The 23,069-nt window shown below is 37.6% G+C and overlaps 2 protein-coding genes across 3 annotated transcripts; both read right to left on the bottom strand.

The window, feature by feature from the left end:
- Nucleotides 1–4,821: 4,821 nt before the first annotated feature.
- LOC120313337 (granzyme A-like) lies at nucleotides 4,822–10,874 on the bottom strand. 2 transcript variants are annotated; one of them, XM_039355144.1, is made up of 5 exons: nucleotides 10,527–10,874; nucleotides 8,703–8,838; nucleotides 8,198–8,336; nucleotides 6,806–7,069; nucleotides 4,822–5,216 (listed from the first exon to the last, which is right to left on the bottom strand). In XM_039355144.1, the coding sequence occupies exons 1-5, from the start codon at nucleotides 10,639–10,641 to the stop codon at nucleotides 5,058–5,060; spliced, it is 813 nt and encodes a 270-aa protein (XP_039211078.1). In that variant the 5' UTR covers nucleotides 10,642–10,874; the 3' UTR covers nucleotides 4,822–5,057. The 2 variants fall into 2 exon arrangements, with proteins under 2 accessions (XP_039211078.1, XP_039211087.1); XM_039355153.1 differs by having other exon boundaries at nucleotides 5,081–5,216; nucleotides 6,769–7,069.
- Nucleotides 10,875–13,810: 2,936 nt separating this feature from the next.
- On the bottom strand, nucleotides 13,811–21,099 carry LOC120313343 (granzyme A-like). The gene is made up of 5 exons (XM_039355167.1): nucleotides 21,009–21,099; nucleotides 19,161–19,299; nucleotides 17,511–17,646; nucleotides 16,213–16,485; nucleotides 13,811–14,356 (listed from the first exon to the last, which is right to left on the bottom strand). Exons 1-5 carry the CDS (start codon nucleotides 21,064–21,066, stop codon nucleotides 14,201–14,203), a joined length of 762 nt encoding a protein of 253 aa, XP_039211101.1. The 5' UTR covers nucleotides 21,067–21,099; the 3' UTR covers nucleotides 13,811–14,200.
- Nucleotides 21,100–23,069: the final 1,970 nt, after the last annotated feature.

Genomic DNA, 23,069 nt, shown 5'->3' on the forward strand with positions numbered 1-23,069 from the left:
TCATGCTGCCCCAGAATGGCAAAAGAAAGGCAATAAAGAGAGCAGAATGTATTGGCTCAGCAAGATGGGAATTGCAATTCAACACATTAGGAACACTCTAGGCCAAATTAATATCTCTGTATTGTTTATTTGATAATGTTTGCGTGGGTCTCTCCTTGCCATGTGCCTATGAGGAATGTAGTCAAGGCTTACAAATATTTGATACTGAATATAACATTCTTTCATTAGTAAATCGTGTTCTCTGCTCTTCTCCATAGTGGGCTCAATGCTAGGATATACAGTATTTATCACCATAATACCCCAAAAACTTATTATTACATTGGGATGCTAGATGTTGTTTTATACTGTTTAAGACAGGGGTGTCCAACCTTGGCAACTTTAAGAATCGTGGACTTCAACTCCCCTGTGTAGTATCGAACTATGCTAGGTTAGCAACCATTAAAATGACAAGAATCAAAAACAGCCTGGAATTATGTAATGGATATACTGAAGTTATATCATCTTGGAGGGGCAGATCATCTTGGAAAAAGTCTATTTATGTGGTTGCTAAGGCTTGACACTGACTTGAAGGCACATAATTAGTCCTGAAGTCATGGGGGGAGAATGAAATGCATTTAGGAAAGTCAGAGTAATTTCTTTTCCACATCTGCAGTTTTTCTGCTCCAATTTATATTTTTATTGCCTTTTCCCCTCCTGCATAAAATTCAAATATTTATAGGTTTGTATTTGGAAATCACTGGAATTGGGAATCCCTGGGGAGCAGTTTGGGGGAGAAATGATAACAAATGTAGAGAAAGAATTAAGCAGATTTCCTCTTTATTATTTCTTAACTGAAATGGCTCCTTAATCAAACAGTTTTTCATCTTTTAGGAAAAACCTGGGTTATTGTATGCATATGCCATGCAGAATAACTGTATCCAGAGTTCTGACTGATTAAAGTTAGTATCTACTATGAAGCACGAGTGTTGGTGACACAATGTTAAGAAAGAGCACACGTGGAGGTGATCACTTCTCAGTGTTTCATTGGTTGCCTCTGCTTGTTGAGTATCACAGCTCCTTTCCCAGCATGGGCCAACAAAAATGCTTATGCCTATGATAGTGATGGCGAATCTTTTAGAGACCAAATGCCACAAAACCGCCCCACCCCCTGCCCCAGTCCCTGCCCCATCCACCCCACCCCTGCCCTCTCCCTGCTCCACCCCCACCCTGCCCACCCACAAGGCCACCCACCACCTCCAAGGCCCATCACAGATTGCCTTGGTGACCCTGCAATGCCATGGCAGCCATGGCCTCTGCCCGTACCCTGCAGCATCATCTGTGCATAATGGGGCATGAGGGCGGAGTCCTGTCCCTGCTGCCAGGCTGCCATGTTCTTGGTTGTGCTGTTCCGTGCGGGCCTAGCCCAGTGGCGACTCTCCTCCAGGGGGCTGCTGCTGAGGAGGGAGCCGCGGGGGTAGGCAGGGCTGGGGTGACAGCGCGCGTGCCCACAGAGAGGGCTCCAAGTGCTGTCTCTGGCATGCATGCCATAGGTTCGCCACCACTGGTCTATGACTTTCTCTCTTGGTTTGCCTATAAGGTCAGAACTTGGGCAGATGGAGATGGCCTGTCTTCCATTAGGAGAGAGAGGTGAATGACCAGTATTTAACTATTAAGTAGAGATCTCAGGGAAGTCTAAAAGCCTGTATATGTCATTCTACAATATGAAAGGACTTTTGAAAAAAAAAAGATGTATGCTCCCTGGTTACCAAACATCAATGAAACAATGACAGGGCAAGGCTATTCTTGAAATAAGATGAACACAGGAAAGTTTCCTGTGTTTTCAAATTCAGCAGACGATTATGGTATGTATTTGAGACTGCTTTCCTTCAACAGCTTTGAATCTGAGTAGAGAACTTGCTTTCAGTAATAGTAATAACTTATGTGGTAATAACTTCTTTAAATGTGACCTATGAGCATAACAAATATAAAAGAAAAGCAAAATACATTTGCTGCCCTGCTGGTCTTTGGTTTCAAGACCATTTAAATTATTAAGTATCTTTAATGTGTAGCTTTCTATTACATAGAAATGTAGGAAGCTCAGCTAAAACTTAAAACAAATTCAGATATCACAAGTTCTTTAGCCAATCAAATACACTAAAATAGAAGTGGCAAATACTTTCCTGCAAGGCAGATGCCTAACTGGGCCAGTTTTCAACACCCAAATCACAATCACATGATCACAGGGCACTCACTGCAATGACCAGAACTTCAAAGAACAATTATAAGTGCCACTTATTTAGTGCCATTACAAATTTAAATGACTGCTGAATGAACAACTGTTAAATGAGGACCATCTGTACATCTCCTGTTTCCTTTCCTTCTCCAATTGTGGGTCACAATGGAAGAATTTCGCACATGGCACTGGGCCCAGAAAGATGCAGAATGTTTACTGCTGAAGCTGATGGCACAGGCTGTGTCTGCAAAAATAGCACTGTGTTAGGTGTCAGTGACACCTTTTGAAGTGTGGCTGCTTCTTTTGATAAAGATCCATTATCTCTGTGTTGGGTTTTGTAAGAAGGTAGCACAGAGTGCTGCAAAGGATTGTAACAAGGAATAGAAAGCTATGCATTTCTGAAGCACACATTTGATTCATACAATAAGCTTTGTCTATATGATATCTTTGGACAATGTCATTAACTTGTTAAATGTAAACTTAGGTTATTTTATTCTGGCTTAAATCATGTGCAAGCCAGCAAATCCTGCAGCAAATCAAAATCTGCAAGATGGCAGATTTTGTCATGACTGCTACCCAGCATCAGATATACTGTATACAGATCTTTGATTACACTGCTATACCTTTCATCTATCAAAAATCCCATCCAAAGTCTCATTACTGTGATTGATCTGAATTAGACTTTGGATTGGAATTAGTGGGTTGCTGTATTCCAGAGGTGTCAAACTCACAACGTCATGTGACGTGTCACGGTGTATCATGACTTTTTTTTCCACTGTTTTGAATTCTCCAAAGGAAGAATGGATTAAAATGTCATGTAATATAATAATATACTATGTGATATTGCAATTCTAATGTGTGATATTGTACATGTTTCAATGTGGTATTTTTACTTCAACAGCTAGTTAAACAGATGTGGAACCAAGTGATGGAGGGACAGAAGATTCAGCTGTCAAAAAGACATTTAAGTTCTTTTTGGTGATCATCTAAGTCCAGAGCTGTTTTTGTTTTCTTTGGGTTGCAAACTCTTCTTGGACATATTGACAGTCCTGGATTATGGATTGCAGTCCTTGCTTCTTAGAGTTGCATCTGATACAGTCCAAACACAGATGCAATTTCTAAGCACATCCCCCCCAAACTGACTAGCTTTCAGTGCTATGGACAGATGCAGGGCCCCCTGAACTGAGAGGCCCATCTTGTTTATATTGTCTGTCACTTTATCTTGTCTGTCCATGTGGTAAATTGATAAAATGCAGGAGTGATTTATGATTGCCTTCTCTCATGTGGTATGAAAAGATACTTTTTCTATTGACATTGTACAAATCATCTACCTCTAGCTTTATCCTTTTTCACTGCTGTCCAATATAGGTGCCTGCTTGTGTCAGAACCTTCAGTTATTAATTGTGCATATTCTCTGGGTTTAGGTTATTCAAGTCCTGCCATTCTCCTATGAGGGAAGGAGGAGTAGCCGGGGGGTTGTAATGCACATAGACCATTTCCTCTATCTGCTTTGATGTATCCTTTATGGCAGGGGTTCCCAACTGGGGGGGTGCGAGACAATATTTCAGGGGGTGTGAAAACTTGGGTTTCCAAAATTATAGTGTATATGCATAATTCATTGCCATTATTTCAAACTTTTGTAAGGGGTGCGAGAATATATCAGAAGTGTTCTAGGGGTGCGGGGTACAGAAAAAGTGGGGAGCCGCTGCTTTATGGGGTGTGAAAGGAATGCCTTGTGGCCATCTGCCTTATCTCAGCATGCAGGGAGGAACTGGAGAAGACCTAACAACCTTAAGAGAGGCGCCTTATCGGTTGCTTTCCCACAGCTCGATGTCCCCTGTGGATTGGCCTGTTTGAACCGACCGGATGGATAGTTGGGGTGGGGTTATTATTTCATGGGTTTAACCTATTGATTTGGGAGGGAAACCCTCAGATCCTGCCTAGCTTTCCTGCTTTCTGTATCTGCCAATAAAAGTTCCTTTTGAAATGATGCCAGTTTCAAGAGTTCTGCTTTCTTGGTAGAGAAACAGAAGCAGGTCCTTACAGCTTGCTTTAGCTGAGCCAATGGGATGACCTCCATGCATTGGATTACCTTGCTGAAAATATGTACTTGGTGTTCTTTGCTCTTCCTTCCCAGGAACATCCCCTAAGCTTCCACAATTCTGCATAGAAATATCTGTTAACTGGCCAAGTTTCAATGGAGCCAAGAAAAAAAAAAGCCACATTCACTAAGGCTGTCAAGGCATGCTTTTGACCTTGGTTCTTTATATTGTTGAAAAAGCTGTATCCCAGGTCAGGAAGCCAACATTCAAGATGATCATGCTGTGGATTTCATATTTTTCAACCAAACAAATTGTTTTTAGTTTTGCAAATGAAACTTAAGAGACAATTTACTGATACCAATAAATTTGCTGCCAGCAGTGGGAAAACTATCTTAGTGTTCATTATTTTCTTTTTGCAGATTTTTCAGTGAGATTTTTCAGTGAAATTTTTCAGTGAGAAGGTAATGCAAAAGCTGGAGGCCAATAAACTTTCTAAGCTGAAACTTCTATTTCATACTCAAAGCATTTATTTTTTGTAAAAAATACTTTTTTGCCAGAGAATAGAAACCTACTTTAGTACCAATGGACTGAAAATTAAAACTGGTCTGGAGAGGCTGAGCTTCAGGACCAACCACAAACATTTACAGTACAGAGTCTGTAGCTGGTATACCTAGCATTGAATGTGTTACCATCACTCTCTTCTCCATATGTATAAGGGAAGCTATAATGCAGGAACCGAGATGGGAAAATTGATAAATAAGTAGTCACAAGCTAACAGAAAAACGTCTTCAAATATTGTTCAGTCAGTGTGAATTTTCATCTATGATCGTCTTTATCCAGGAGATATAGGTGTCTGTGAGCTGAGTATAGATGCCAGGGTATTGGGGATTGTCACATTTTTTAACAAAGGAAACAATACCTAATTGCTGCCCTCTGCATATCAAAGGCCCACCGTCATCACCCTGAGAAAAAAGACAGACAGGGGTGTGTTAGCATTCACAAAAGCTAAGATAGCTCTGCTGATCTATGCAGAAAAAGTAACAAAAACCAGCAATTAGATGACTCTAAGTCTAATTTTTGTTTTTCCTAGGATCACACAATCGAAAATTAATGGCAAAATAACAACTCTGGCTAGTAAAAATTTTATTTATTTTTAACAACTTAAATATATTCAATTTCAAAGAAGCTTAGTAGGTTTATTTTGCACAAATCTCATTTCTCCTATAAAATAAAAAGGGGCAGAAAATGTTGCTTCTTCCATACTCATGATATCTCTGCACCACTTCTGGGGTTCTTGGAGAAAATAATAATTTAAAAAGTTCCCGGTGGAAGAAAAAAGTTCCCGGTGCCTAAGGCATATCAAGATATAAATGGGGTGTAATGTGTTATTTTCTTAATTTAATGGATTCTGAGCAATCTGAAACACTGGTTTCAAAATGGCCGGCATGGTCAAGTGATCAAAGCCCCACCCATTTTTAATAGGCAACATCTCACACATACTACAGACAGGTAAAAGGAAATGGGGCTTCAAGTTCCTGGTTGGATCCGCTGTTTTGAAGCAAAGGACTGTTGCTGTGGATTATCCTGCAATTTATAAGCCAAAGAGCCAGAAGGTGTTAGCCTTTTGAGGCTGTCTAGATTAGGAAGTCCACTCTACAAGAAGACTAGAACTATACTTTATTGAGATAGTCTTTAGTAACAGAATCTTGCATTTTCTCTTGCCTCCCTATTATATGCTGAGGAGTCAGGGAGGAATTATTCTGGTCTTTCTCTTATACTTTCTCCTTGTCCTGGGCTTAAACCATGTCTTTCCATATGTGGTTGTAAGAGTTTTGAACAGTTTCTCAAAGGTCATCCCTATGAGTCCCTACAGATGACTAAGTTCCTTCAGTTGATCAGTAATGGAAAAGCTTATCTCCTCTTTCAAAGAGGACAGTCTTGTCTCCGAAGGGCTCTCAGATCCAGTGCAATGTAAAAAAAAAAAAAATCCTATAAGAAGAGATACTAGGAACCTGACATTCAATTGTTTGCACTTTAGCAGCAGACACTGTAACGATTACAAAGGTCCTATGGTCACTCAGTGGGGAAATCAACAGCACAATAATTCTCTCTTCTTAAATTCACATTGTAATTGTGAGGATATATCTTTCTACATAAAAGAATGTACAATATGTTTGATGGACATTTGTATCAACTCTTTTATTCCAATTTTTGAAAAGACATTTCCTGTTATTTATATGTGTAACCTCCTCCAATTCTGGTGGACTATGGGCAAAGAAAAATGAACATTTAAAAAGGATATGAACAATAACAATAAGAAATTCTGGTACACGAAGGGCTCCATATATTTAGCCCAAGGGCCACATACCTGTTGGAACAATGCTGTTTTAGCTTGTATGCAAAATACTTGTAGACTAAGGTCCATCCTTATCTTTGGGGATAGTGTTCATATAATGGGGCCGGACTCCTTACTCTCCCAAACCCATATGGGGTCTATGGAAGTGATCATCTTACCTGGTAAGCAATCTTAATCTGCACAGAGTTATCTTACCACACATAAATCCTTTTCGCTGTTTTTCTCTCCAGCGCATACCATCTTCATTGTCACAAAAGGATGAGAATTATAATGTTTCTTATCATTGCAGATATTTCTGTCAATGATGGTGACGTTAACTGCACGGAATTTCTTAAATCTCCTTCTTTTACTAATAGTTCCCCATCCTTTTACGATGCAGGAAGTTCCTGCTTTGATATCATGGGTAGACTTAGGAAGTGGGATGACGTTCATTTTAAGCTTTGTTGCCATAATATGAAGCTGATAAAATAAAATAAAAATAGCTCATTTGAATTAAGTTTTAATAGATGTTGCTGATTATATCACTCCTTAATCTAACTCAGATTTGTGGGAAATTAATCTTCTTTTCTTACCAGTTGGTTTACTTTCCCACTCCAATAAAAGGGTTTACTTGGAGTCTACAGATGAGAGATAAATCTCATATTCCAATGCTGAGATAGGTAACTCTTTTCTTTTACAGATCAGAAATAAATCTTTCCTCTTCCTTAATGCTGGGACAGGTGAAATGAGAAAATATGGAAAATCAATGGAGCGGGGGAAAGAAGTAGATATAAAGGAAATCCTGAAAACTGTTTGGCCTACAACCCATGAATTCTCTTGCTTGGCTTATAGCACACTCAAAAATAACTGATGGAATTCAAAGCTGGTTCCAGATAGTGTATTGGTATTTCCCAGAAATAAGTACTTCTGCAGAGAAATACTTCTAATATCCCCAGAATGCTCACCATATTAAACAGTACAGTAGCTATAAATAATCACTTTTGAATGCCTGCTAAGTGAAGGTGATAGAATGAAGTTGAGTAGACATACGAAACAGCAGACAATACGTTTTTGATAATGGAGTTTTAGCAGGCCTACCATGTGAAAAAGTTTGCTCTTACAGGTATTATAGTCTTGATGAATTCCCAGGAAATTATTTTGCAATCTGAACAAGCAAAAACTCTCTTGAGTGACAAGCAGGCCTGTACCATTCAGACTGCAGAAGTTCCAATTTTGGCACCTTGTTGAAGTTACAGTCTTTTACACTTCCATTTCTTCATTTCACTCTTCTCTCTTTGGTTCTTATTTAGATTATGCATTTTGGCTTCCTGGTTCTAGTAATTTTGAAGTTTTTAGGTTTTTCACTCTATCATTATACAGTAATGATCCTTCCTGATTTGTTAAACCTTATTGGTTTGATTATTTTATTGTGTTATTGTTTTATAAAATTGTAAACTAATTCGTTTTGATTTGTTGTGTTTGATCAAGAGCCAGGAAATAAACAAGCATAAATTTTAATTACATTTTGCTCAAGGATCATGCTCATGTCAATAAACACAATGCTATAGTTTTTTCCTCAGAACATTCACAATCAATTCACAGATTTACCTTCAAAAGCATAATATCATTTTCAAATGTTTTTGGATTAAATCCTGGATAGAAAAAGATTTTGGTAATGTTTATAAAATCTCTTCCTTCATTTTTAGTTATGGCTTGTCTTCCAACACCAATATATGTTTCTTCACTCCTAAAAAGAGAAGTTAACTTAGAGCACATGTAGTCACTATCAAAGGACAACTGCTGCCTTTCCCAAGCCCTTGGGAAGGATTCGATAGGTGGCAGAAATGCCAAATCCAGTCTGGTTGACTGCACAGTGAACCATAATAACATCACTTCTATGTGATTTATTGACTGACTGATTGATTGATAGGTATTTAACAGTTGTGTTTTACTGAGTTAACTTAAATCCTATGGTAGGTAATTATTTCTAGCAAGTTATACTATAAATCAACTCTAGATATCTGGGTAGAAAAGATCTAATAGGCTTGCCTAAAGTATGTTTGAGAACTGATACAATTGCAAGAAAACTTTTGAACAAAATATGGATACTCACGGAAAGCAATGGGCTGCTGTTAACACCCAGTTCTGTTTGATCAATGTTCCTGCACATAATAAATGTTTGTGTTTGATGAGACCAACCACGTATGGTATTGAATGTTCTTCCTCTTCAGCTACATCTGCAGATTGACCTATGAGAAAAGCCAATTGGATTGGGTTGAATAAGCACATCACACTATGAATTAATTATGAATTAACTATTGAAGAGCTCCATTCACTGACTGTAATCACATGCAAGCAATGAAGTAAATAAAGATGATCACATTAGTTCTGCTTCTTCTGTTTTCATATTTATGGTGAAGTTTCTGTTGCTAGAATTTCTCTGCGCAATTTAGAACCCTGCAAATCAAAATTTTAAAACATATAATGAAGACTTTTTGATGCACAAAATTAGTGCAAATGGTGACAGAGGAGGTTAGCATTAGAGCACTTATTCCTTTTATCCTTATATTTAGGATATTTTTCCAGTTGGAATTGAGGAGGGTATTGTGATTTTGGACCAGTAGGTTCATTTCACAGTGTGAGACTGTGTCATGGGAAGTCTAACAAAATAAATGTTGGGGAGGCTTGTCCATACACAAAATGGCAGCTAGTTGCAAACCAGCCATTTTATAGAAGGAAACAGGTTGATTCCTGTTATAGAAGGCTCCCTCTCCTTCCTCAGTTTACTTTGGGGGGACAGTAGAATAGTGGGACACCATTCTTTGCAAGACAGTGGATCCAAGCTGTTTTTGAAGTAAATCTACATGTTTGAAAAATGTGAGAGTTATAATTTTTAAGTCACAATGAATAGCTTGGGTTGTGATAGACTATTATCAGAGAGAAATGCAATGAAAGTATTTTGCATTTGGATATGCAAAATTCAAATGTATGAATAGCAACCTCAAGTGCAAAATGAGTAGAAACTCTTTGAAGCTTTATTGTAATGCTTTTCTATTTGGGAGAGAAGATAATTACTTTGCTTGCTGTGTCAGCAGGGTCCAAGGCTTTTATCAAAACAATCAATCAATCAGAATAGATCTGGAAAGGACCTTGGGGGTCTTCTAGTCCAACTCCCTGCTCAAGCAGGAGACCCTATACCATTTCAGAAAAATGGTTGTCTAGTCTTTTCTTAAAATCTCTAGTGATGAAGCACCCACAAGGACTGAAAGCAAGCTATTCCACTGGTTAATTGTCCTCACTGTTAGGAATTTTCTCCTTAATTCCAGGTTGCTTCACTCCTTGATTAGTTTCATCCATTGTTTCTTGTCTTCCTTCTGGTGCTTTGTAAAATAAGTTGATCCCCTCTTCTTTGTGGCAGCCGTTCAAATACTGGAAGACTGCTATCATGTCACCTCCAGCCCTTCTTTTCTCTATGATGAGAGCAACATCATGCAAGGGCGACAGATGTTTCCACCTCTTTCATATATCCATGTGACATCACAGAGCATGTTTGAAAGATATGAAATTTGCATCATGCTGGAGTGATGCGCCCCTTTGATCCTCTCCTGTGGTCATTTCTGCCTTTGTACAAATCCCTCCATGTATCATTGAGGCTTTGAAAAAAAGGCTTTATTCAAAATCTTTTAAAGCCTTGTTGGTGCTAGAAAATCATTTGCTAGTTGGGGAAGAGCTTTTACTTTTTGGTGGAGCAGAGGGTGGGGCTGGGCTGGGCATGGAGCTGGACCTGGTGATGAGAGAATGGGGATCTTCGGTTTGAGAGGTTTCTGTTTCTTTAGACCACCTCGTTCCCATTATGGCAAACCTCCCATTCACTTTAAACAATTGCCTTTGCGCAATAGACAAAGTGAGGAAAATATGTTCACAAAATAGCACTTACCCCTCTGGTTTCTGAGGAAGAAAATGGTAATAGAAAAGCACAAAACAAATAAAAGCTCCATAGGTGCTACTTTGAATTCACCAACAACAAGATATTCAGTATATACTGAATACATAAAAAACCCCAGAATTCATTTGCTAAATGCATTCCTGGCAAGTTCAGAAATATTCACTCATAATAAAAAGTCTTTGGAGAAGGAGGTATCATTTCTAGGCAGCAGAGTTTAGCAAGGTGTGCAGTGGGGCCAGAGAAAGAGAGAGAAATTAGCTGTAGCTATTAAGAGTTTTCACAAAAAAAGGGTATGTTACAATACTGTGGGCAGAACACTAATCCTGGAGAAAGACTGAACAAAAGTCTACTAGAGGCCCACATGATTATGACATCAACATTCTGTTCCTTCAGTAATTCTAGAATTGTATGATGGGATGGATGTTCATCATTCTTTGTGACAGATCTTTGGAAGATGGCTAAATCCATCAGTAAAAACTCTGGAGGATGGCTGCTGTCCCTAAAGTTTATATGGTGCATTCCATACTGGGTCAATTGGTGGCTGACTTCTTTCAAACAAGAACCTTCTGTAGACGCTCACCATGTAATACAAGATAAAAGGAAGATACAGTGATTCTGTTCTCATGAGAACAGAACCCCATTAATAGGCATCTTAATTTATACATTCTAGTCTATTCTAACAACTGGTGGTTTTGTAGCAAGGACAAGCTAAAATAGGTAGGTTCATGTACAGTAGAAATACAAATAGAGATCCTTTACATTATTTTTGTACCACAAATACTCTGTTCTCCTATTTTCCTGTCAGTTTCAAACCTCTTTATTTATTTTTTCTTGACAATTGGTGAGAAGGAGGTAAAGTAGGCAGACTAGGCAAGCATAAAACATTTCCACTGAAAGTTGCATGTCAGTTAGTTGTAATTAAAATAAGACCCACCATCAAAAGATGAAAGAAAATTCTTAGAAATTTGCTATCAAGCACAATTTAGGTTTGACTGGGGAAGGGTCAAATTGTCAACATTCCTAAATACTCCCGATAAGCCATTTTATTTATTTAATCAGTATAGAATCATGCAATACTATCTTTTCTGCTCAGTGGGTGCTCAACAGAATGAATCAACATAAATAACTAAAAAAGTATATCAGTTGAAAATGCTGAACAATATTTCATGCCTTGGAAATAAAGAATAATTATAAATTCATAAAGAAGGATTATTAAATGTTCCACCAAACAATGTTGTCTTCACCAGCCATCTAAAAGACAGTTAATCTAGGTAAGATTCCTTAGCTGAGAAATGCTATAAAAAAAAGCTAAGTATTCTTCTGCAGGTTCACTTTTCTAGAACACAGAACACAGGACTGACTTCACATTGCAAATTCTGGAAAGGAAAAGATCTGTCATCTCAAATGTTTTCATTTCATAGATAGAAACCAGCATCTTAAATCAAGCCTGAGAAAAAAGCCTCAGATGTCTATCCTATCCTTGCAGAGAATATTCTTGCATAGTATGTTCTTGTATTCTTGCAAATGTATTGGCAGAGTTCAAACATTGCACTACGCACACACGTTGTTATTTCAAACATGGCTTCAGAGGAAGCAGTTCAGATATGGAATTGAGCCAAGAAGGAAATAAGTTATTTTCTGCTTCACTTTATAAGCAGAAATATATGAAATGCTTCATGTAAATCATCCATGGGGTTATATATTTGATTATCATCAGTGCCTTTTAAATTTCTTTTGATGAGCCAGGATCTTCCTGGATGTACATTCCCCTACATAAACTGCCTGTTTTCAATATTACCCCATTCTCTATATATGGTCTTCCCTGTGTAATTCTCCTTCCGCTAATAGCTAGTGCAGTGGTTCTCAACCTGTGGGTCGGGACCCCATTTGGGGTCAAATGACCATTTCACGGGGGTCACCAAACAAGGCTGTCCGCCATTTTTTCCCCTTTTCTTTGGCCACGCCCCTGGCACCCGGTGATGTATAAGTGGTTGGGGGTCACCACAACATGGGGAACTGTATTATGGGGCATTAGAAAGGTTGAGAACCACTGAGCTAGTGGATACTTTGGAGAATTTCTGAATTAAACAGCTGTGCATTAGAGGGATTACTGAAATTCCATGATGTCATAATGATTTCTAGAACACAGGGTTGATACCTGGGTTTCCTTTGTGGTTTCAATTCAAAATGAAATTGCTTTGAAGACGATTACACATCTGCAAAGAAATATTGTCTAAGAACCGAAAAGTCCTACTTGCATAGCTGCTATGATAACCTTAGAGATTCTAACTGAATTTATAATATTTATAAGGTCCTAACTGAATTTATAATGTTTTATATTATAATGGTATAAAAATGATTTTTCAGCCTATTTGTCTTTGTTTTTATTATATTGTACTGTCTGCCAGATGGTAATAGTTCAAAAAAAGAATGTCTGGGATGAGATGAATCTTTAAGAATGTTTTGGGCTTTCCTAAGACAGTACAGTTCATATGGGTGGGGAGGAGAGGAGGAGATGGCAGCCAATAATCCTCTGGACCATTTTCTTATCTGCTACTCTGCAGTTAGCAAACCATACACAAATGCAATAGGTTAGAATGCTCTCTCTGGAGCACCAGTAGAAGGTCACTAGCAGATAAGCTAATCTTGTAGTCAATCATCTCAGACAAATGTCTATGGAGATTCTCAGTCATCCAGGTCACGGTTGTCCAAGAAGCTTCTTAAACAGAAGTGAAATGTCTTCAAAGAAAAAAAACAAGGAAGTCTAGTTGCCTCCTGAAAATACACCTTTGGGATCTCAGACAAATGGTTGTCCAACATTTGTTTGAAAACATCGAGTGATGAAGACTTCATAACTGCAGGAGATAAGTGGTTTCAGTGCTTTTGGTGCCGTCACATCGCCACTCATAAAAGTGGTGTATAGCAAGGGTATTCAAACTTGGCCCTTTTATGACTTGTGGATTTCAACTCTCAGAATTCTGGGAGTTGACGCCCACAAGTCATAAAAGGGCCAAGTATGAACACCCCTAGTGTATAGATTCATAAGAAGTCTCAAATATGTGCATATCTGGGAATTTTGCAATTGCAAAGGACCTCCAATTATAAGAATAGTCCAGTTATGTTATGCCATCCCATAGAAGACATTTAGAAGCCATTCCCAGCACAGAAACTCATTCTTCCAAATATAGAAAATGTCTGAAGTTTGCCACAAGCAAACACTGGATACATAGCACAAATGAACAACAATAACAAAATGGTTTTCAAAAAGGATTTATTGTCTTCTGCTTTCTGGAAATAAACTATCATTTCATTTGTGATAGACATGGGAATAATGTCTATCTAGCAGAGTAAGTGTTCAGAGAGAGAGAGAGAAAAAATACAGCCAATTTCTAGAAACTTGTGCTTATCTTTTATAAAGGGAAAAAAAAACCTTTGTTACAAAATTGCATTTAAATAGAAAACCTAAATACCAAAGCTGATCAATTCACCCTCCAGATGAATTCATCTGAAGTCAATGTTATTTTTAGCCAGCAGGCTCAATGGTTGTGCTAGCTGGGTATGGTGTGACTAGTCAAATGCATCTGGAGGGAAAAGGCTGGAAAAGATTGTTTTAAAGAAATAATGAATGAATATAATAAAAGAGAATGTCAACATCAACAATAATTCTATAAACTGCCTTGTATAACACTCTTTATCCAACGAGAATATTTATCTGTCAGAAGGGTGTAGATACCAGGATACTTAGACTGTCCACATCCTTTACCAAAGGAAATGATGCCTCTTTGTTCCCCTTTGCACATCAAAGGACCACCTGAATCACCCTGCACAAGGGAGAAAAGGGGGGGGGGTTGTAAAGACAGATTTTGCATTATTTGCAGCAGTTGTATTCATTTATTTATTCATTACATTTTTATGCTGCCCATCTGACCGATACAGTGACTCTTTATGCTTTTCTCTTTTAAGGGACAATTGTAATATACAATAATGAAAGATTCATGCTATTGTCATCTCCTGATTAGACTACTACAGTTTGTTCTACAAGGCCCTGCTAAAAAGATGATTATCAGAAGCTGCAATTCACACGAAGTGCACTGGCCTTCTTGATGACGTTTGCTAATCAGCTTGGCCAAATAGAGTAACATCTCTGGGAGATGCTCTGGTTGCTGGCAGGTTTCTGTTCAAATTCAAGAGGCTTGTCTTTATGTATAAAGCTCTAATTAGCTTGGGCTTTAGTTATCTCTGGGATTGTGTCCTTCCAGTTTGGGTGGGGAAGATGGGCGACAGGATTCTTTCTCAATAGGAGTTCTCTCACTCGGGAATAGCTTGACCCTCAAGGCCAGAAGTGGAGAGAGATGCCCAGATCCTGGTTACAGAATCAGCCTTCTGCCCTGAAGCATGTAAAAAAGGGGCAGGGCTTTGAATGTCTGGTTTTTGGCTACCATCTTGACTTTTTTGACCCTCTGCAGACCCCCTTGACTGAGTGTCTGCCTTTCTATGTCTCTGTCTCTTTCTCTGTCTCTCTCTCTTGGTCAAACCTATTTTTCGGAATTAATGGGACAGAAAAAGATGGGAAGAAGGAATCCTTGACATAAAAGAGAGGTAGATGGAATTCTACACAATAGACAAATAAACCTAAATCTAAAATGGCACTTTTCAGAAAATAGTTGCATTTCTGACAGCCAATATATATATATATATACACATACATACATACATACATACATACATACATACATACATACATACATACATATATATATTGAAGAAGTGGAGAATGTGTTTCTATGTGCATGTATCTCTGTGTGGGTGTTCGTGCTTTATCTCACTCCCATCTCTGCCAGCCATATATTTTCTTCAGGAAATGACTAAATACATTTAGCTGCATAAAGATACCATCTATTCTACAAGTGTAAATTCTGAATAGGTGGGGAATATAACCACATTTAAGCAAACAAGGAGCCAGCTGCACTTCAGACTAGTATTCTGAAAAATTCACAGTCTATTCTGCCCCCACCAGTGCTTCATCGATAAGTACAGGTAGTCCTTGACTTACGTTCATTTAGCAACCGTTCAAAGTTACAATAGCACTGAAAAAAGTGACTTATGATCATTTTTCACCCTTACGAACATTGCAGCATCCCCATGGTCATGTGATCAAAATTCAGACACTTGGCAACTGACTTGTATTTATGACGTTTGCAGAGTCCCAGGGTCATGTGATCCACTTTTGCGACCTTCTGACAAGCAAAAGTCAGTGGGGAAGCTGGATTCACTTAACAAATGTTTTACTAACTTAGCAGTTGCAGTGATTCACTTAACAACTAAGGCAAGGAAGGTTGTAAAGCGAGGTAAAATTCACTTAACAAATGTCTCACTTGGGAACAACATTTCTGGGCTCCATTGTGGTTGTAAGTCAAAGACGACCTGTACTTTTTGTTAAAGATTCATCACAGGCTGTAATGCAGCCAGTCTGAATGGATATATAATTCCAGATGGCTTTTTTGCAATTGACTTTATGATGGGAAGATTTTACTAATTTTACAGTTGTTAGAGTAGGACTTTGATTTCTTAGAACACTAAAAGCATGCAAGTATGATTACTAATTCTTTCAAATTCTGCTTTCCATATACTATTTTTGAATTTCAAAAATTCAGAGTAGGTAGATAGATATACTTACCAAGCATGCATCCTTGGCTCCTCTCTTGTCACCCGCACAGACCATATTCATTGTTACTAGAGGCTGATAATTATAGTGCTTTTGATCATTGCAGGTACTTCTTGCAATGACAGAGACATTAACTTCACGGAGGACATCTGATGGTGTCTTATGTCCACTCTGAGTAACCCCCCAGCCAGCTACCAGACACTGTGTTCCAGCCTTGAGGTCACCATACACTCGAGGAAGCTTGACGATGGCCACATTCTTGTTAAGTTTTGCTTGTTTATTAAGCTTAAATGGGATAAGAGGGAAGGCAGAAGAGATTAATCCTCACATTAACTGTCAATATGGTGTGTAATGCATCGTATGTTAGACTTACACCTTGGAGAGTCACCCCATCTCAGCCTGGCCTATGTTACAATGTTGGGCAGATACAATGAGTCTGAGAAGCAACATTTATACCATTTGAGCCCCTTCAATAAAAATAAACTAATAGGAATAACAACAACATTAATGCTTTGAACTTCCTTCAATATGTGTGATTTTACACCTGCTGATCATTTATATAGAAATAAAAACTCCTCCCTCCTACTCTCCCTCTCTGACATTAAAGGAAAAAGTAAGTTTCCATCACTTGAGTGTGAGAATATTCTTCATTCCATTGATGCCATCATCAGGGGTGGTTCCTAGGCCAATCAATTGGGCCTCAACTGTCATGTTCCCCTTATGGGATGCTTGTCAGCCCTTTGAGGTAGGTCAGATCAACAACATGAGTGAATAATTATTCCCTTTTCTTCCCTTCCTTTCTCAGGGTTAGAGCTTAAATCCCTTGTACACTGATTTCTATAAAGGATTAGCTGCCACCACAATCCAGGTCATCCTCAAGTTAGAACCATTTGTTTAGCTGCTGTTTGAGATTATGATGGCACTCAAAAAAGTGATGTATGACCAGTTCTCACACTTATGATCATTGGAGCATCCCTGTGGTCATGTGATCAAAATTTGGGTCCTTGGCAAACAGCATGGATTTATAATGGTTGCAGTAGCCTAGGGTCATGTGATTTCCATTGGCAACCTTCCTAGATGGCTTATGACACGCGAAGTCAATGAGAAAGCCAGATTTGAATGTTTCATTTAATAACTGCAATGATTTGCTTAATAACCATAGCAAAAAAAGTCATAAAATTCGGCATGATTTTTTTAAGAACTGCCTTGCTTATCAATGGAAGTTCCAGTCCCAAATGAGGCTGTAAGTCAAGGACTCTGTATTCATGCCATCCATCCCATGTATATTATGTATATCCTTTAGAACATACCTGAAGAAGCATAATGTCATTCTCCTTTGTGGCTTTATCATAGCATGGGTGATAAATGTGCTTTTTAACATTGAAAACTTGTTTTGTTGTGTCTTTTTCTGAATGAATTCCAAGAATAACTTCAGTGTTATTTGTTCTAAAAAGCAAAGAGGATAAATAAGAATTGAATAAAGTTCATTTTTAGCAATTATAATGCAGTATAATCTTAGCTGAAGGATATTAAGCCTTATTATTTGGCAATTCAATCTTCTATGTTTCTTCAGAGTTAAATTCTACTGGTTTTAACATTGTTTATTTCCTGGCACATAAGTTTAAAATTTGGAGACAGCAGGCTTAGATATATTCAGTTATAAAGCATCATTTACTACAATTTTTATTAGAGTATTATTTCAACAGTGGAAGCAAATATATTTTTGATAGGAGATGCAAAAAACTTTTAATGGCCTATTTCTGGATAAATTCAATAATAAATTACAATATATGAGCATCACACCAATATATGGATGTTCTGGAGGTTGAAAATCAAAGGGAGGTCAAATTATATGCCATTTTCACAAGAACAATAACACCAATAATGTGCTGGGAGGCATGCACTATTAATGTCATGCATTGCTCTACATGGAAAAGAAAGATTGGGATGAGGACCTTTGAGAGAACAGAAACATTCTCTATCATCATCTACATCAGGGGTCTTCAAACTTGGCCCTTTTATGACTTGTGGACTTCAACTCCCAGAATTCTTCAGCCAGGTATGCCAGCACAATCTTGTCTCCTATTTTGGCCACGTTTTTGGTTTATCCCAGTTTCTCCCTCCTGTGGCTTCTGGCTCTTCATCTGTTCAGAGCCTGACCATCAAAACTAGATTATTTTTTAATGATGAGGTCAGAATTAGCCTGCTGGGTTTTATGGTCATGGAATTAGAAAAGAAGTATGAGAAAGCAATATTGTATATGGTAACTGTGGCAAGAGTATTGTATGCAAAAGGTTGGGAAAATAATGAAATATCTATGATGGAAGTTTGGATTATAAAATTAACTGAACTCACAAAAATAGCAAAGCTAACCAGTCTGGATACAGAAAAAGGAAAAAAAGGAACAAAATAATTTATTTTGAGAACCTGGAAACCTTACATAGAGTTTTTGTTGAAAGAATGATTTCTTCATTTGGGAATTCAAAAGGGTCAAAGAGAATAGGGAAACTAATAAAGTGATAATTACTTGATAGAATGTATATTTTCTTCTCTTTTAATTCCTTTTCTGTTTCTCCCCCTTTTCTTACTTTCAATCTCTCTTTGTATATATTTATTCTATTGAGAAATTCAATAATGCACACAGGCGCGCGCGCGCAAAGAGAGAGAGAGAGAGAGAGAGAGAGAGAGAGAGAGAGAGAGAGAGAGAGAGAGAGAGAGAGAGAGAGAGAGATTGGATTTCTTTGCCTCATTGCCACCCCTAGAATTTATGCCAAGAAGCTGGGATCAGTGAACAATTTACCGGAAAGATGATACCTAGTGGACAATTTCTGCTTGGGTTGAAATTTTAGGTTTTGCTCATCCCTAAGTTGCAGGGCTATGTTATGCTTGGAAGAAATATATAAATATAACAAGATTTTAAAAAGAAATAAATAACAAACTAGCAAAACTTCCAAACTTACATGATGCAGTGAGCTGCTGTTAATACCCAGTTTGATTTGATCAGGGTCCCGCCACAAAGCTTTGGGCCTTTGATCTTGGCCATAAAAGGTTTTGAATGTGGAACTGATTCTTTTCCTCCAATGATCTGGGCACAGTGATCTAAACAGAATGAAGAAGCCAAGCTAATCATGAGTCACAAAATGCAACTTTAGGTTAATCCATTAGTTAAAGAGGAAAAAGAAACAAACACAATTTGTGAATCTTTACCTCTATTGTGCTTGGAAATAGCTAAATTTAATTATTACTTTTCGTTAAAGAGTACTTTTTATATGATTTATACTGAATATCTCAGTAATATTGGGACATGTATCTGCAAGAGCATTAGTGCACAATGTTACCTGACAATTCTATTCTAAAAAGCTAAATGTTCTGGATTGCCTTCTAGAGAATATTGAGCAAGTCTGATTCTCACTAAAGTGCCTAAAATTAAGTACTGATTAATTTTAAATTAAAGTTTAAATTAAACTTAATAAACCAATAAATTATTATATTTAAATTAAATATCTTTATTGATGGATACAATGCACAATTATCTAATAATTATTATATATACTTTGTGCTTTATTGAAAGAAATAAAATAGAGAGAACAAGAATGAAAATGTAAGGAACAGAGAAAAGTTAAGAAAACAACGAAATTTCTTTCTGTTTTTCTGTCTCTCTGTTTCTATCTCTCCCTCCCTTTTTGCTGAGTGACACTTCTTCCATTTTCCTGTTCTCATCTGAGTTTGTGTTCTCTGTCATCACTCTTCCCAATAACCAGTGCAGTAGCCATATCGCCGATTAATCAATAGAAATGTCAGGACAGCTCTGCTGCAGACAGATTCAAAGGGAAGAAGTAATGTAAAGGGAACAAACTTACTCATTACCGATACCGATTCACATTGCCCTTATACTTAGAAATGGTGGGATTCTGATGCAATAATATAAATACATAATAATTAAATATTGCAATTTACAGTATAAGCAAGAATAAACCTGGTATTTTATTCAGGTTGTCCTCTCCTGATACAGTCCCAAACTCTGGCATTATGTGGGTTGGGTGTGATATGGTCAACAGCAAAGGTCTCATTGGTCTGATACAACAACAACTTATTGAAGCTAACCACTCCTGACACTTAATGAGTGATTTTCAGCCTGTGAGGTTGCATGAACAGGAGAAAAGAGCTGAGGTGGCGCAGCAGTTAGAGTGCAGTACTGCAGGCCACTTTAGCTGACTGTGTTCAGCAGGTCAGCGGTTCAAATCTCACCGGCTCAAGGTTGACTCAGCCTTCCATCCTTCCGAGGTAGGTAAAATGAGGACCCAGATTGTTGGGGGCAATGTAAATATATATATACATTGCTTACTGGTGTACACCGCTTAGAGAGTGCTTACACTTAAAGCGGTATATAAGTCTCATAAATAAATAAATAAATAAAAGGTGTCAGATTTGGACTTTGGATCTCTTCTGTGTATATGTATGTTTGTGTTTGTGTATGTATATAAAACCATATGCAATACATATATCCTGAATCTTACAATAGTTGCTTCTCTTCATTATGGCTTTTCTAGTATATGTAATAAAACTATCATCTTAAAACTGTAGCTTTGACTCTCTCCTGTGGGCCTTCTACTGCCAGTATCAGGTCAGCCTGAAGGAGACCTGAGTAGTTTTCTCTTCATCACTTTCCAAATTCAAGGAGAAATCCATACATTTGAAACAAACAGCGTGGCGTATCTGTTTATCGTTTCATTGATCATTCTGAAGTGACATTATCAGAAATGAAAAGAAATTAACAATAAAAAAATGTAGTATAATTTAGCACTTACCTCCGGGAATGCCGAGAAGAAAAATCACAACAGAGAACCACATTAGAAGAACCATCATTGCTTTTTTGTATTTCTCCACATCAAAGTAGATAATCTCTCTCTCTATATATATATATACTGAAGATGGAAAGGAAGTGGTTGTTGGTTTCATCCTGTAAAGAGCATTCTTTTACACATTGTGAAACTGGAACACCACTAAGACTTTCAAAGTTATTTTCTTTTTCGTTTCTGGTATGAAGACTGTGTCATGCTTATTTAATATGGTTAATGAGGTGGAAAATAAAAGAGGATACCTGAGTTAAGTTTTCATGTTTGCATTTAATTTTATGTGAGAGAGATGTGTGGGTTGAGTTGCTGAGTAAAAAATATATGATGAGGCTATTGAACCAAGTAAATATCAGGTGATAATTTTCTCTTTATTGAGAGAAAGGGTGCATTAATAAAAGAAATACAATTTTCTTGAAAATGTGAAGGTAAAAAGTGTGATGTGTGGCTGCTCCCCCAGCCCCATTTTGAGAATATCATCCTATACAATGAATTTTCTAGACAACTGTTATTAATTAGGCAAGTGATGATTCTGCATGGACAATTTTGATGAAACAAAAGTCATTCTGAATATAACTTGTTTTATGTGTCTTCTTTCCCATCAATTCCATTAATAAAGACAACCCAATTTTCTTCTTTGAAATGCTTAATATTTCAAAGTTATACTCCCATTGTTATAGAGCAACTACCTGAAGCTCTTTAGTATTTTTGTCATCCATGGAGATGGTCTGTTTTTGGAAGGATTTTTCATTACTCCTCTGCCTCCTGGCAACTTTGCTCTTTGGAACACAAAACCAATCATAAATCCCAAGAAAACAAATCAAACAATGAGGTAGGGAGTGATGAGAAAAAAGAAAAACTCAAACAACAATTAGGAGATGCAGGAAACATACCCACGGGCAGGCATAAAAGTCTTAAATGCTTATATACAATGCCCAAAGCTTGGGGAACAAACAGGGTGAACTAGAAGCAATAGTACACGAAGGCAGGTATGATATAGTTGGCATTACAGAAACCTGATGGGACGAAACCCATGACTGGAATGTTCTGATGGATGGATACAAATTGTTCAAAAGAAACAGATCTACAAAAAGAGGAGGGGGAGTTGCAATATATGTAAAAGAACACTACATATCTACAGAAATGCACATGATCAAAGATAAAATCTCTCCAGAATGTATATGGGTCAACATAAAAGGGGAAAAAAGAGACATTGTCATAGGTGTATATTACAGGAGACCCAACCAATTAGAAGAAATAGATGAATTCTTTGCCAACCAATTAACAAATGTATGTAGGAAGCATACCACTGTAGTAATTGGAGACTTCAACTATCCAGATATCAACTGGGAGACAAACTCTGCAGCGAGTGGGAGATCAAACAGATTCCTAACCAACCTAGCCAACAACTTTGTCATCCAAAAGGTGGAGGAGGGAACTAGAAGTAAAGCTATACTGGACCTAATTCTTACTAATAGAGAAGTAGTGATAGAAGGAATTGTCATAACCTTGGGTGAAAGTGATCATGTCATACTGAAATTCAATATAATGCAAACACAAGCAATAGAAAATAATCCAACCAGTGTCTTAAACTTCAAAAGAGATTTTAACAAACTCAGAGAGAACCTAGAAAAGATTCCATGGACGAAAATCCTAAAGGGGAAAACAAGTCAAGAAGCATGGGAAACTCTGAAAAATGTGATCCTAAATGCCCAGTCCAGAACAATACCACTGAAAAAGAAAAACCAGAATTTCAAGAAGAAACCAGCATGGCTGCACAATGATCTGACAAACTGAAATACAAAAAGAACAAATACAAAAAATGGAAAGAGGGACATATAAGTAAGGCTGATTATCAGCAAACAGCCAGAACATGCAAAGATGAAGTCAGGAAAGCAAAGGCTCAGAATGAACCAAGACTTCCAACAGAAATAAAGGATAATAAGAAAAAAATTCTTTCAACATATTAATAACAAGAAAAAAGTCAAGGAAACTATAGGTCCACTAAAGAGAGAA

The sequence above is a fragment of the Crotalus tigris genome, unplaced genomic scaffold (genome assembly GCF_016545835.1).
Source record: "Crotalus tigris isolate CLP2741 ecotype Arizona unplaced genomic scaffold, ASM1654583v1 scf7180000017571.3126492, whole genome shotgun sequence".
Lineage (NCBI taxonomy): Eukaryota > Metazoa > Chordata > Lepidosauria > Squamata > Viperidae > Crotalus > Crotalus tigris.